At 36.8% G+C, this 16,520-nt stretch overlaps 1 protein-coding gene across 2 annotated transcripts in view; it reads left to right on the forward strand.

The window, feature by feature from the left end:
• Window positions 1-1,062: 1,062 nt before the first annotated feature.
• nat15 (N-acetyltransferase 15 (GCN5-related, putative)) overlaps window positions 1,063-16,520 on the forward strand; it is a 20,864-nt gene continuing 5,406 nt past the window's right edge. The window contains exons 1-6 of one of the 2 annotated variants that reach the window (XM_043711574.1): window positions 1,063-1,277; window positions 4,457-4,572; window positions 4,946-5,075; window positions 6,678-6,774; window positions 12,100-12,334; window positions 15,746-15,933. In XM_043711574.1, coding sequence (XP_043567509.1) covers window positions 4,463-4,572; window positions 4,946-5,075; window positions 6,678-6,774; window positions 12,100-12,334; window positions 15,746-15,902 — 729 coding nt within the window. In that variant the 5' untranslated portion in view covers window positions 1,063-1,277; window positions 4,457-4,462 and the 3' untranslated portion in view covers window positions 15,903-15,933. Of the gene's footprint in view, window positions 1,278-1,598; window positions 1,615-4,456; window positions 4,573-4,945; window positions 5,076-6,677; window positions 6,775-12,099; window positions 12,335-15,745; window positions 15,934-16,520 lie in introns of those variants that run through there. The other variant, XM_043711575.1, reaches the window with a different exon arrangement.

Consider the following 16,520-nt stretch of genomic DNA (forward strand, 5'->3'; position numbering starts at 1 on the left):
ACTGTTGGAATATTGCGTGCAAATCTGGTCTCCTTCCTTTTGGAAGGATGTTGTGAAACTTGAAAGAGTTCAGAAAAGATTTACAAGGATATTGTTAAATTAGTAGGATTTGAGCTATAGGGAGAGGTTGAATAGGCTAGGGCTGTTTTCTCTGGAGCGTCAGAGGCTGAGGGGTGACCTTATAGAGGTTTATAAAATACAAGGGGCATGGATAGGATAAATAGACAAAGTCTTTTTCTTGGGGTGGACGAGTCCAGAACTAGAGGGCATAGGTTTAGGTGAGAGGGGAAAGGTATAAAAGAGACCTAAGGGGCAACGTTTTCACGCAGAGTGTGGTACGTGTATGGAATGAGCTGCCAGAGAAAGTGGTGGAAGCTAGTACAATTGCAACATTTGAAAGGATGGGTATATGAATAGGAAGGATTTGGAGGGATATGGGCCGGGTGCTGGCAGGTGGGACTAGATTGGGTTGGGATATCTGGTCGGCATGGAGAGTTGGACTGAAGGGTCTGTTTCCGTGCTGTACATCCCTATGGTGGGGTGGTAAGTGAGGATCAGGGGAATTCTGTTGTTGTGAGAGGGAAGAGAAGGGATGAGGGGCTGAGAAGATTGGTTAGATGCAACTTGAGGGCCCTGTCAACCACAGTGGTGGGGAATTCTCAGTTCAGGAAGAAAGTGAACATTTTTCAAAGCTGGCAACATTGGAACACCAACTCCATAATGTCTATTGCAGAAACTGACTTCTGAAATGACCACTCTCTTAGCCAGCGCTACCCATATTGCATGAAGAAAAAAGTAGTGCACCAAGGGCAGCATTAATTCACTTCCTTGAACCAGTATCACATATTTTCCATTCAGTCATGTATCAAGAGGGCACTGGAGAATAGCGACTTTCTATATGTATGCTATACTCGAGTATGTGTGTCAGTAAAATCTTATTTGCATTCATTCAGATGCATTACTCCATTTTTCTATTCGTCAAACACACCAGTGTAATATTATCTACTCGGTATAACCACATTCAGCCAAACAACGTTATTGTAATATTCAGGGCTTTGAGCCAGTCAGTGGATGATGTCAAGATGTTGGTCCTGTGAGATCTCGCGAGAGTTCCTCGAGAGCGGAAGTTGCCTGGCGAGAGGCTGCGAGACAGTTGATTGTGTCCGGGAAGCCGTTTCTTGACGGTGACTAGAATGACCGTACTCCTGCCCTGACTCCACTGGCGGACGGAGCAGCAACCGCCTTCTCTTTCTCCCCCCGCACGCCGAGGAACCGAGGTGAGCGCCGGGTGTCTGTGATGGGGCCGCCGGTGCCCGAGGATAACGCCCGGGGCAGCTCCAGGCTTTTGCAGGCGGCACCAGCTGTAAGGCCGGCTGCAGTCACTGCGTCTGCGCGCCTTGGTGGAGGGGCGGGCCGATTGCGATGATTGGCATGTGGACCAATCAATCGAAAGAGAGCACTCCCAGTTTGTGTTGTGACTGGCTATTGAGAACCAACCAGATTACCATGGGGCGGGATAGCGAGGTCAAAGGAATCAGAATTCGTGAATGGATGAGTGATGTTGGGATGCAGCTTTTTATTTTCCCGTATTTGGGAGGTGTCATTGATGGCTGAGTACTTGTTTGGATTTTGAGTGTTAATACCCAATGTTTACACTGTTGGCAACTCTAGACATGTTGCTGCATGAGACTTTTTTTAATTAAAAGACTCATGCAGCAGTAGTAGCATCCCTATCTGTGGGCCAGGGGGTCAGTTAACTTAGTTGGCTGGACGGCGGATTTGTGATGCAGAATGACATAAACAACATGAATTCAATAACCACATTGGCTGAGGTTACCATGAATAATTCTCCTTCTAAACCTAACCCCTCACCTGAGGCCTGGTGTCCCTCAGGTTGAACATCTCTCTAAGCCTTATGATCTGGTAATTTTGTAGGAACCTTTTACCTTTGGGCCAGGAGGACTGCGATCAAGATCTGCCTGCTCTGATGTGTATTGTAACATGCCTGAGCAGGTTGGTTTTTTTTTAACCCTTCTTAGCCTGCTGCCAGTTGAACTTTAATATTCGGCAAGGCTCTATTTTAATTTTTCAGCTGCACAATATCATAGAGTTTTTACAGCACACAAAGAGTCCACTCTGATTAACAAGCATATATTCAACTATTCTGACTCTATTTTCCAGTGTTTGGCCTGTAACCTTGTATTCCTGCTTATTAACTGTCTTGAGGGCTCTCAGCTTCCTTAGTAGCAAGTCTAACTACACAATTTATTTTCCCTCAAATCCCCACTAAACCTCATGCTCCTCATTTTAAGTCATGCCTGCTTGTTATTGACCTGTCTGCTCAGGGGAAATATCTCTCCCTATCTATGTTTCTCATAACTTTATACTCCTGAATCAAATTCCCCCTCAGTCTTCTCTGCTCCATAGAAAACAGCCCTAACCTATTTAGCGTCTCTGCATAGCTGAATCACTCCAACCCAGGCAATGTCCTGGTGAATCTCCTTTGCACCATATTTAGTGCAATCACATCCTTAAATTTCAGTTGATCAAATATGGGAGATTATAGTCTCATAAATACATTTGTGCATCCTTGGGTTTGCCAGATGTTGATGATCAGTGAAGTAATAATGTAAAACAATGTATTCACCCAGTATCAGTTGTAAAATGATACATTTGTAACAAATGCAGTGTATCTTACTCTAAAAGGTATTGTGTTGGTGCTACTTTCCAACTGATTCGTTTCCAACTTGTTACGAGTGCATTGTGTGAATGGGTGAAATCAAAATTGCCAGTAACCGCAATTCTGTAATGCAGTTTTTTGCAGAACACACTTCTGGTATGTCGAAGGTTATGTGTGTGAGTTAAACCTGAAAATAATAAAGAAACAGCCAGACTGCCAGCTTCTGTGGATAGAGAAGCAGAGTTAATATTTGAAGTCTGCCAGGATTCTTCTGCAGAATTCCAAGCTGAATAAGAGTCAAATTTGAATTAGAGTTAACTCAGGAAAATGTTAAAGCATGTTTGAGTCCCTGCAACAGTAAAATAACTTGCAATATGAAACATATTTCCTAGAACATAGTAAAACTTATGAATTTTGTGAATGGTATGAAGAATAACATTTTAACAGACACCAATCTTTATTTTCAGTTTAAACACTCAGATTATAAAAGTATTCTAATGTTATTAATAAATAATCACAGACTGCAATAAATGCACAGACGTTATATTTAATGATAGATGATAATTTCTAATACAATACATGGTCCACAACATTTTTCCCCAAATTAAGATAAAGGGAAGATTTATTATGTAGTAGTTATATTACTAAACTTGTAACTCAGAATCCTTAGCATTTGCTTAGGAGCATGAGAGTTTGAATCCCACCATGTCAGTTTAAAAATCTGAATTTGGTTTTTAAAAATCTGACATTAGCAACAAAGAAAATTCAACTGTTTCAGTGCGTTTCTTGGGAATGATATCTGCCATCCTTACCAAGCCAAAGCTGTATAAGAGAACTAATCCCACATCAATGTGGCCGAAGTCTTATGAAATCAAAATATCACAGATGCTGGAAATCTGAAATAAAAATAGAAAATGCTGCCAAATCTCAGCAGGTCTGGCAGCATCTATGGAGAGGGATGCAAATTTCAGAGTTATTTTAGTCACACAGACTGCACATTCTGACCTTGATGGTTCCTAGTAATTCAGACTGACCTTGGGACTAATCTGGAACTGAATCAGGCAGAGAAATGTCAACACCTAAACACCATTGCAGCTTGGCCAGCAGAGGACGACTGATTAAGGTAAAGTCACCATAGTCCCACTAGCCCAGACAGCTGCTCTGTCTTAGAGAGAGAGAGATATGACTGGTGGTTTAACCTGGGGATCACCATGCCTCAGTCGAGGGAAAGGGTGAATTGGAGAGTCCTTTATGATAACCTCGGCCTATACAGGAATTGAACCCACATTCTGCATTGTGAATCTGCCATCCAGCTAACTTACCCTGTATTGGTTTAGCAGGACCATGTAATATATCTATTTCTCTGTATCTTTTAAAGGATGTGGAGGAGCCAGTGTTGGACTTGGGTGAACAAAGTTAAAAATCACACAACATCAGGTTATAGTCCAACAGGTTTATTTGGAAGCACTAGCTTTTGGAGAGATACTCCTTCATCAAGCAGCTGTGGAGCAGGGCCATAACACACAGCATTTATAGCCAAAGATTACAGTGTTATGCAACTGAAATGATATATTGGATGAACCTAGTTTGCTGTTAAATCTTTCATCTTTTAGAATGGATTGCACATTTCAGTTCATTAATATGTAAATCTCAGAACTTCCTCAGTGACATTCTCGAGATAACTTGAGATTTTATAAGGAATCTTTTTAAGGAGTGTGACTTAATCTACTCAATAATAATTGCAGTATGTTATGGGTGATTTGATTTTCTTTTCAGCTGTGAATGACAGACATCGTATCCTCCACCATACTTAGTGAAATACAACTTCGGTTACTCTGTCATGATGACATAGATACAGTGAAGCTTCTATGTGGTGACTGGTTCCCAATAGAGTGAGTATTACTAGCATTTAAGTTTCTTTTGTTTCTATAGATTCTTCAGAGTAAGCGTTGGAGCCTCCTTTAATATTCCAAGGAACTACAAACTTCATACAGATATTTCCTTGCCTTTCCCCAGTTAATCCTACCAATACATTGTTTGTTGTTTACAGTCTTTAAGAGAAAAAATAATTCTTACTTTGCTTTAGAAGAACTTCATTTTATTGTCATACTGGATTTAGGTCTAATTACAAACTATGAAATTATACGGTGTCCTGAAAATATCAGCAAAATCCACATTTGTAATGCATTGGTGTTGCAATTAGAACGTAGGGACTAGTTGACATCTTGTGGAAAGAAGGTTGATCTTGTCTTCTGCTTTGACCAGGTACCCAGATTCATGGTACCGGGACATCACATCCAACAAAAAATTTTTTTCCTTGGCAGCCACATATAAATGTGGTATTGTGGGGATGATAGTAGCAGAAATAAAAAGTCGATCAAAGGTACATAAAGAGGTAGGTCGACACACCATGTTCTACAGACAAGTCTGGCATGTTCAATTTCAAATGTTGTTTTTGTATGTTTGCAAAATGATCTGATGATTGCAAAAGCTTTGACAAAAGGAGTTTTCTTTTAGCAATATCTTTCCTTAAGATTAAAAGGAAGTCCTGCAGCTATTAACTTGCATTTGTTTAATGCAACAATCCTAAACAATCTAGCAGCAAATTATTTTTGTTTGAGGGGAACTACAAAATTGACGTAGTAGATCATTGTAAATAATAAGGGCCGAAGGGACTTAAACTTGTTATTAAATGAAGACAACATACAAACAAGATTTGATATTCTTCATTTGCAGTAAAATTATTACAGTGGTATATGATGAAAGTGAAAAGGGCTGTAGTGATTCAAGAATGATTTGAAGCAATTTACAATTCAAAGCACTGGTATGTCCCATTTTCGTCTTTTTTGTAACCAAGGGAAAATATCAAAGAGGGAAATAATGATTTCTCTTTTTTAATATTGTTACTGAAATGACTTGAGGAATTATGTTGCTGGATCAATGGGTAATTACATACATTGTTGTGCAACACTCAATTGTACGAAGCAGGAAGCTCAGGTTTGATTAGCTGATTTCAGCCTGAACAGTGGGAAGCAGAGAAAAAATCAATAGCTTTCCCATTCTCATTGCTGTTCCATAATTCTTAGTAGGTGTTCACGTATGTGAGCGGTGAGTTAATGCTGCAGCGGTTATGGTATTTGACTCATTATAAAAATCGTGGCTTAATGATTCCTGGGATGAGTTAAAATCCTATCACAGCTACTGTGATATTGAAATTAAATTAATTTAATAAATCTGGAATTATAATATTAATGTCAGTAGGAATGAACATGAAACACCAAATTGTCATTAAAACCAGTCTTGTTCATTAATATGCTTCAAGAAAATAAACCTTCTTGTCCTGTATGTGTCTTTAGATTTATCTGCCACTGAACTAGGAAAGCAACCTCTAAAGTTACATTCAGGAAGGCTATTCATTGCCACCCTTGCCAGCAATGAGGAATGGGCAATATATTTCAGCCAGTGATGCCCACATCCTATGAAAAAATATTTTAAAAAGGCCAGATCAAGCAGATTAGTTCAGTTATGCTTTCTATTAAGATCACAAAATGAAGAAAAATTACTTGAGCACAATTAGTTACAAACTAAATTCAGTAAGTCCTTTTGCAGAGCAAGATTTAAGTTTCTAATGCACTGAACTACAGTATTTCATTGATTACAAAGTTGGAAGTTAGATTGAAAGATGCCTGTTGCGAGCTTGCTTACAATTGTATATTTCAATAAGAAATAATTTCAGTTTGTAGAATCAAAAGTCAAAATGAGGAAATTTAAAGCTACAAATACTTGGAATATGAAATAAAAAAGCCTGAAATACTCAACGGGTTAGACAACATCTGTGAAGATGAGAATTGACTTGTGTATTTATTTCTGAGCAAAACTCTTAAAATGTACTGAACTCACTGTATATTAAATTATCAATCAAAATTGAAAAACTCAAAATTGAGTTTTTCTTCTATAATAATGTGTTGCAGTTAAACAATATTCTCTCTTCCTATAGGATGGAGATATTTTGGCCTCAAGTTTTCCCATAGAAACACAAGTTGCTTACATTTTAAGTCTAGGGGTTGTAAAAGAATTCAGGAAACATGGAATAGGTAAGTGTATTAACTAATACATTCAAACAATATCTTGTATTAGAAATAAAGTGATAATAGGTTTGTCAAGATTGAGGCATTGTTTGTACTTCATGCATTTCAGACAGTTTATGAATGAATGAATGATTGATTGATTGAATGAATTATTAGGATCATTGGCTCATTGATGAAGTTTGTGAATGATAAAAATAAGGTTAATTTCAAAAATTCTGTTCATTTACGTTTTTATATCATTTCTATCAAATCTATGGTATTAAATATATTAAAATCTTATCATTACATGTACATTTTATGCAAAAATATCAACACACTCACTCCAAAACCATCATCCTCATTTGTCTGCAGTTGTGAATAATAGCTGCAAACTTTTCCCATTCATAGGGATCATGTTTGATATTTACAAAATCTGACAAAGTTCTGTTTGATTCTGGTTTGATTTCTGGACTAAAGTAAATGTAAATGAAATGGTAGTGATGCAACCAATACTCCTAAATCTCTGATGCAATTTAATTTCGTTACTCGGTTTGCTGCAGAATACTCTGGTGGAAATATGGCAGATGAACTCTCAATGTGCTTTCTTCACCCTGGGGATTAGAGCTCTGGTCACCTAGGGAAAATTACATGGTGGGTTCCAGTGAAATCCTTCTGCAGTGAATGAGCAATGTCATGGCAAAATTATGCCTTTTACTTGTCATACATTTTGCAGTTGTGAGTTTGCTGTCATTAACCTGCTGGGAATTTTACTCTGCAGATCCATTGTTCTCTGTCTTGTCATTTCTTTTGGGATGGCAATGTGGTAAGATTGTGCTTGTGTGTAAAAGATCCTCTTGACCAAGAGTAATAACAGTTGACTACCTTTGGAGGTATCATTCCCACCCCATTTCCCCAAACCATATTATGCCAATAAGAGATACTGTGTGGAATAAGCTTAACCTTTCAATACAAGTGAAAGCTGTCAATGCTCAAAGGAACTATTAAAAAAGAGGAGAAAATAAGCAATTTCACATGTGATACAATGCATTGGTATACCAAATTGCTGCTATCAACTGAAGAGCAATATGGCAGTGAAACCCTATTTCAGGTGGAGCTTATAGTGGCATGATGTAGGGTCAAATTTCTTTCATCTAGTTTTGGTTTTTAATGAGAAGATGCTGAATAAAGGCAGTAGTGTCTCTCAGCAAGGTGGAAACACAATCAAAAGAAAAGTGCCTCTGGTATCCACCTTCCAATAACACACAGCATTAAATTCACTTTTGATTGGTTACATCACAGTGAATTAGGTAATGAATAAATAATTGCTTGTAATTATTTAGCACCTGAAAGGTAAGGAAATAGTCCTGAATGCTTCACAAAAGTGTTTTTTTTATTTTTAAAAGCTAAACTTGAGCTGTTTAAGGTATTATTGGGGCAGACCAGTTTTAGGTAGGGACTTAAAGAAAGAGAGGCTCAAGGTTTATAGAAAGAATACCAGAGCTAGTGGAACAATCAACCATCTGGCAGCATTTAAGGAGGAGAAACAGAGTTAATAGATGCTGCCAGACTTGCTTAGTTTCTCCAGCAATTTATGGTTTTGCTTGTTTCAGATCTTCAGCGTCCATAGTTCTTTATTTTATTCCAGAGCTTAGGACTTGACAGCAGAAAGAATGGCCAGCACAAGTGGAGTAGTTAAGGTTAGGGATGTACAAAAGTTTAGAATTAGGCAAGTACTGATATCTTGGAGATTTCTGGGCTGGAGCAGATTAGAGACTGGGAGAGGCAAGACATAAAGCAGTGAAGAATGGTAGATAAACTGAACTAATTCTCTTTATTGAGGTTAAAAAAAGGTGGATATGATTCGCACATTTTAAAAATGTAAAATATAACTGGAATGTATTTTGGACATATTTAATGTAAATATCTAGTGAATGTGAAATTACAGTAAGTTACTGTATGCATTTAAGTGGTTAACCTCTTTAAGGTTTATACAAGGGGACTTGAAAACAAGGATAATTATTTTAAAAATAAAATATTGTTTAGCCAGGTGCCAAGATAAGTCAGTGAATGCAGAGGTGCTAGGTTAATGAAACTTTGTTCAAGCAAGGAAATGGGCAATGGAGTGAACTAGTTATTTGTGTCTAAAGGTAACAAATAAAGAGGATGAGGATTTCAGCAGCAGATCTGCTACAGCAAGACAGAGTTGAGCAAAGTTAGCAAAGTTAAATAGGTTGTCTTGGTATATGAATCACATAAAATTGGTTTATAAGGGGGGTTCAGGTATAAAAGTAGGGAGGTTTTGTATAGTTGTAAAGGGCTTAGTAACATCTGGAGTGTTGTGTGCAATTTTGGTCTTCATCCTGGATACAACATTAGAAGCTATTCAGAGAAGGCTGACTCAACTGATTTATGCAAATTCATGGGATGAAGGGACTGTCTTACTAGAAAGTGTTGGACAGGTTGGGTCTACATCTTTTGGAGCTGATAAGAGTCAGAAGTGATCATATTAAAACAACTAAGATCTTGAGGGGTCTTAACAGATTGGATGACAAGAGGATGTTACTTCTAGTGAGAGAGACTAAAACTAGTGGACACAGTTTTAGAGCAAGAGGTCTTCCTTTTAAGCGGTTAGGATTAGGATTTTTTATCTTTGAGGATTGTTAGTCTGTGGAATTCTTTTCACCAGAGAGGAGTGGAGGCAGGGTCATTGAATATTTTTAAGGCTAATTTAGATAGATTCTTGACTGACATGCCAAACATTATAGGAGGTATATAGGAAAGAAGAGTTGAAGTCACAATCATATCAGCCACTAATATTACCAAACTGTGGACCAGTCTCAAACAATCAATTCCTCTTAATTTGTGCATATTTAGTGAAAAAAAATAGCTGGTATATTTTGTGCTATTGAGATTGTGTTGGGGGGGCGGGGTGACTTTGCATAAAAAGCAACACAATGTTTTCCAGGATTCTCACTGATCTTTGTCCTAAAGCTACAATGGGTGAGTGAGAGAACCCCCATTTAGATTCAACTCCGTAATGCCTATGAAAATACATAGAAACAATACAAATTATTCAAAGAAAAATATCAAAGACTACCCAGCTTTGAAGAATGGTTAGGTAAGCTGAATGCATTCTCATTATTTATGTAAAAATGGCATAAGGGGAGAGCATGATTCATGTGTTTTAAAAATGGAGAGTGCAGTGGAAATTACTCTCGTTGAAACTAATATAAGTAGTGAATATTATTAAAGTAATTTGCCATATGAATTTAAGTAGTAACTTCTTTGAAGTTAACGTTATTGGCAGATGTAGAAAAGTAAATACAACAAATGCAAGTTCTGGCAGGTTATTCAAAGGTTTATCATGTTCTGTCAGTATATTTTGAAGGTGAAGTATGAATTCACTAGGGGATATTTTGAAGATAATTGGACTCTCAAACAAAGCTTTAGTATTGGGAAGTATGCTTTATATTTGTTATATCACTGTAGATGTTGACAAAATGTATACATTATTTCTTGAGCTGACGAACCTCCAGTCTTCTCATTGTGGGGAACTATCTAGTTTGTATTGCCCTTATACAAACAAGGAGCTGGAGAATGCCATTGGCCCCTCAAGCGTCCTTCAGCATTTGGTAAGATCATAACTGATCTGATTGTAACCTCAAATCTACATTCTGGTCAACCCATGATCATCTATCACCTCTTTGCTTACCAAAAATCTATCCACCTCTGCCTTAAACATATTCAAGGACTTTGCTTCCACTACCTTTTCTGGAAGAGCTTTGAAGATCATAACCTTCTGTGAAAACAGATTTTATCTCATCTCTGTTTTAAATGGGTGACCCCTTATTTTTAAAGAGTAACACCCCCAATTCCATAAGAGGAAACCTCTCCGCGTCAAGGTCCCTCAGGATCTTGTATGTTCCCTTGTCTTCGATTCATTGAAATTGGAGAATTATAGGTGCTAAGTTGTACTTGAAGGCACAAAAGTCAATACTTGTAACATGAATGTTTTTGTTTAAGATGATGAAGAGCAGGCTAGATAGCAGGCAGGAAAGCTACATTGAAATGAAGAGAAAAATAGTACAGATTGGTTAAATTATAATCACTTCTTTACTTGAGTAAACTACTGGAAATAACTAAGAGAAACAGAGGCCTCTTGTTTGTGGAATAGTGTATGCTATGGGAATGAGGAAATGTGAAGCAGGGAAGAAAACTGAAGTAAAATTCAAAGAAGTAGACTTTGTTTTTGGTTTCCGGGAGTGATAATTTAAAATAAATTATTGGTAGCTATGGTGATTTAAACTGTATGTTATATGAATTCCAGTGTGAGGAGGTACTTATAACTAGTCTAAAGATAAGTCTACAGTTTCCATATTGGATGATTTTAGTACCAGCTGTGTACTTGCTGGTCTTTATTTTCATGCTGATGTGTGAGACAGTTTGGTGAATCCTCGGGAAGGAAATGTTTGTGGAACTGAGATACCTCTGTTTTTGAAATAAATTCATTCAGGGCTGGGCCGAGTGGCTCAATATATTTAATGTTCAGAGGATATTTCCCCTCATGGGAAAATCAAGGACTAGAGGGCATAGTCTTAAGGGATGCCAGTTAAAGTCTGAGGTGAAGAGGAATTCAACTCTCAAATAATTGAGTGTCTTTCGAACTCCTTGCCAAAGCGAGCTGTGGGGGCAGAGTCCTTGTGTATATTTGACACTGAAATCGATTCTTGCTCAGTACAGGAATTTTTTGTTATGGAAAAATGGAAAGAGTGGAAAAGTGGACATGAAGAGTGTTGGATCAGCTATGATCCTGTTGAATGATGAAGTAGTCTCAAGGACTTGAGTGGTCTACTCCTGTTCCTGTTCCTATTCCTTATGGTACAGGTAAAAAACCTTTTATCCAAAATCCCAAAATCTGAAAAGCTCCGAAATCAGAAAGTGTTTCCTTTTTTTTCTCTCATTAACAAGGTTGTTTGGCGTGCAAACAATTAACCCAACTCCACACCCACTCGATGCATGTCACTCAGATGTGATGTGGAGGGGGTGGGGGGGAGGGGCATGGCCCAGCACTAGCAGGTCTCAATTCTCTCTCAGGGACTGTTGCTCACAGTGAATCTGCTGTTCTGTAAGATTTTAAAAAATTTTGCCATCAAACTGTCACTTATTCCGGAAGTCGAAAAATTCTGAATTCCAAAAACCAGCTCGTCCTGAGCGTTTTGGATAAAGGATTGTGTACCTGTATTATGGATCCTCAAAATTGTGTCCTTTAAATCGGGATATGCTTTCTATGTACTGTTAAAATGTCAAATCTTGAAGTATATTTCAATGATTATTCCATGTTTTACTTTTAAGGTTCTTTGTTACTTGAAAGCCTGAAGGACCATATATCAACCACAGCTCAAGACCATTGCAAAGCAATCTATTTGCATGTCCTTACTACCAATAGTACTGCCATCCACTTCTATGAAAATAGAGACTTTAAACAACATCATTACTTGCCCTATTATTACTCTATACGTGGTGTTTTGAAGGATGGCTTCACTTATGTTCTTTATATCAATGGGGGACATCCTCCTTGGACAATCTTATATCCTTTAAACAGCATTAAGCTCTTAAACCCTCAGAATACATTTTTCCTACATATAAAAGTTTTGATTGCAATTATTTAATCACTTGTAGGTTTCAAGTTTTTAACTATTATGATGCAATCTGAAAGATTTGATTGACTAATACAAATTATTAAAATAAACGTTAAGCAATTTACTACAGTGGTTACAGTTTATTTTAATCTTTGTCTCTTTTAACATTAAAATAATGTATTGTTAGCTTCCATGTAGCATATATGATTTATTGTATATTGTATTAAGCAATGCAAAAGTAATTGAGCGAGCTGTGAGAAAATTGTTAACTATAAGTTGTTTTGCGTATATGCAGCTTAGTTTCCCCGGTAGCTGAATTTCTGTTGATTGCTAATTCATATGGCTAGAAGTTTACTTGAATGATTCTTGCAAACTTGGTTGTATAATGAATTCTGGTATACAAGTCTGTTGCACAACATTGCTTAATGCTTTTTTCTGAATTTCCATGTTCATTAGTGAAGGATTTATTTGGTCTGTACAGTATTAGAATTGAGGAACCCTTATTTGTATAGTGAGCTCCATTGTCTGATGTGTAGGACACTTTATCTTGGCCCACCATTTGCATGCATTTTGTTAATTATACATCAGTGTTAATGTGGCTAAATAACCTTGTTGTTTAGTCAATATCAAATATAAAACTGACCTAAGGAACTAAAGTGAGAATCAGTAGAAATGGTAAAATAAAATTCTTTTTATGCTTCATATGGATGTCCAGTTAAACCACAATTATTGCTATGAAGCATATCATTGTTATAATGTAATTTATTGCAATTTCTCCGAGTTTGAGTAATTTCAAGTGGAAAAAATCATTCCATTGCCTATAGAAGGAGTGTTCTGTCAAAGACCAGTGCAGTGTTAATTATTCCAATTTCAAAGCTTTCTCTTTCTGTTCGACAACAGGACAATTGCTTTTACCTACTTGTTTGATTACAGTAGATGTAGTTTTAGAATGTGAAATTCTTGGTCCAGTTTGATAAAATTATTACTTAAGATGCCATTTTTAAAAGAAATTGTATTTAATTTGCAGGACAATTTATTTATTTTCAGTAAGAGATACTTGATAACTTGTGGCTGAGACACACTGTAATTGAGATACTCACTGCCATGAAAATCAATGTTCACACTTGAGACTGAACTTGACCAGAAATGATCAACTCGAAAGACAGATACTGTAGGATGTTATGAGTAGGGAAAGGAGACTAATGTAAAGTTTGCCTTAAAGAATTTGAAGATAAATTGCCAATAAGTTTCCAAGAATCTTTCTAGAACTACTTGGAAACAGTAATAACTTGCTTGAATATGAAAACAACTGGATTTGAATTTTCAGATGTGAAAGTTTGGCAGTTAATGTGTCCAATGGGTGAAATTCAGTGAAATTATTTTACATTTGGAGAAATACCTTTTTGAAACAATTGAAGAGATTAATTACAACATCCCAGATTTAAGGATATTTCCCTTTTAAAACCCTAAAATGTAATTCAAAAATGGATAAAAATATATGAAGAATCTCGTTCTCTGCTTTGATAACTAGGTCATATCTTTCAGAAGGGTAAAAAAAAACAGAGGGACATGTGGGAAATAGCCAAGCCACAATAATGAGAGCCTTGATACTTCTTCCAGATACCTGTGGGATAGGTTAGGGAATACCAATCATACTAGACAATTTATACTCTGGAATGAGAAAAAAAATGGGCCTGAAGCAGAATTGGAAAACATGTTTTCTTTCAGTTGCTTCCCTGTAAGCATCTTTGCATTAAACCTTGTGATGATAGTCTGGGTAACCATAGAGTGGGGACTTCATTAACTACAATAATCTTGAGGTATGTCATGCTTAACCTGAAGGAAAAAGCAATTTCTTTCTCAAACTTTTGGAAGTTCTTAAAACAAAAAAGGCTTTAAGCAGCTGGTTACGTTCAGAACTTTAGCATAAGCGAACATGACTTGAAATGTATTTTTTTTAAAAAGTAATCAGTTACTTAAATTTGGTTCGCACAAAGTTAATGCATAAAACAGATGAGCTGAGTGATATGACAGTAGAGTTTAGCCTTTGAAAAAGGAAGGCTTTGGTAAAAGGTGAGAACCTTTAAAGTGAACAAGAGGACAATTTTGAAAGATAGGTCTAGATCATATCCATACGTATGAGGAAGTATGGAGTATTCTTTGTTTTGTGTCATTATATAAAGGTAAAGATTATTGATTGGATGGGTAAATCTGATAATAACTGTTGCTCTGTACTTTTACTTGCTGAAGTAAAGCAACTTAACAAATCATAAAAGCCTTTCTCATTTGGCCTGCTCTTGAAGAGAGTGGAGAATACATGTATTAAGAACACAAGATCATTTCAGCACGAGAAGTACCATTAAACTTGCAAATTATTAATCTTCTTTTAAGAAAGAACAGTAGGGGATGATTACATTAAAATAAATGAAGTAAGTTGTAGCATGTGGAACATTAATTGTGCAAGAATAGGAGGAGTCTTGAACTAACGATTTGGGAGTTAAAGGTAAGATTAAAGTTGTCAGTGACAAATTTGAAGACAGCAAACAAAGGACACTAAAACTAATATATATGGATGTAAAATAAATGCCTCAGACATCCATAAATGTAAAATGCAATGATGTATTTAAGCTTGGAGTAAAACAGTGGTTGTCAAATGTTTTGTGTAAGGAATTCCTTTCAAATACCCATATTTTTGAGAATCCCTTTCCAAAGATCTGTGCTGGTTGCCAAGTAGAACAAAAATTCTGTCACATTTCAAAAGATGATTTGTAGTGGTATGTACAGCATTAAGAATAACGTACTTATAAGTAAACAAATACAAAAATCAGATAGCCAATCATCAGAAATTTGCTTATTAAGTGATTTAACGTCTGGTCAAGAAACCACTAGCTTCCAATAGTTGACTGCTGTTGTTTCTCGACCTAACTGGTTATAATGAGCTTCTGGAACTGGGTTATCTGCAAATGAAACTCTTACAAGTCTTGACAGGATATTTGCAGGTAGGATGTTTCCCCTGGTATGAGGGTCGAGAACTGGAAACAGTCTCAGTAAGGGTCAGGTCAGTTAGAACTGCAATGAAGGGGAGTTTCTTCACTTGGAGAGTAATGATCCTTTGAAATTCTTTGTCCCTGGGTGCTGTAAAGATATCTCCAAATTTGAGATCATTGAATATCCTCCTCCTCCTCCTCCTATTTATTATGTTCTTGTGCCTCCTCCTATCTTGGTGTAATAGCAGCAGTTTTGGAAAATTTGAAGTGAAGCAACATTGTTGTTTTATCACTTTTTCATTGTTAAATTAAGAATGTAGTCCAAATCCATAATTTGAAAAAGTTGTATTGTAGTCCTTGACGCACCTTCACTGACTATCTTCAACACATTGGCTCAACTCTGGTGAACTTGAGGCCTTGCTCCATTCCCCAGCGAATATATCGTCAGGCACAGAATCTTATTCGCAGTTTTTTACCCTGGCCTGGTATCTCAGCGAAAGGTGGTATAGAGTACAGCAGGGCAATGTGATGCTGATTTTTTAAGCAAACAATTTGAAAAGGTGAGCAATTTAAAACTTTCTTCTTTTCTGTTACAACTGTGAAATCTAATCTTGAAATTTTGATGCTACATTTCTAACAATTTGTTTTGAAAATAGTTATGTATGTTTTTAGGTACTAGTTACTTTTCTATCCTGTTGAAGTGCTCTTTTAATGTGTTTATTTGGGATTTTCTTATTCTGAAAGTTGGTGAGATTGCAAATTGCAATATATTTGAATTTTCATTTGACTTAATGGTTTACATCATTTTTATTTGTTTCATTAATATTTAGCTTGGCCAGGTCTTATGCTGAAAGAAGTGTCATGTCTGCCATTATTACTCCAATAAAGTTAACAATAAATTCTAAAGACTGCACATGCACAATTCAATACAGAAATCAGAAGTTTATTGTCAATGCTTCCAAACTTCCCCAGATGATGCAGTCCTGAAGACACCCTCGATTCCTTACTTCAGTAAGGCGTTCGACAAGGTTCCCCATGGGAGACTGATTAGCAAGGTTAGATCTCATGGAATACAGGGTGAACTAGCCATTTGGATACAGAACTGGCTCAAAGGTAGAAGACAGAGGGTGGTGGTGGAGGGTTGTTT

The sequence above is a fragment of the Chiloscyllium plagiosum genome, chromosome 21 (genome assembly GCF_004010195.1).
Source record: "Chiloscyllium plagiosum isolate BGI_BamShark_2017 chromosome 21, ASM401019v2, whole genome shotgun sequence".
Classification (NCBI taxonomy): domain Eukaryota; kingdom Metazoa; phylum Chordata; class Chondrichthyes; order Orectolobiformes; family Hemiscylliidae; genus Chiloscyllium; species Chiloscyllium plagiosum.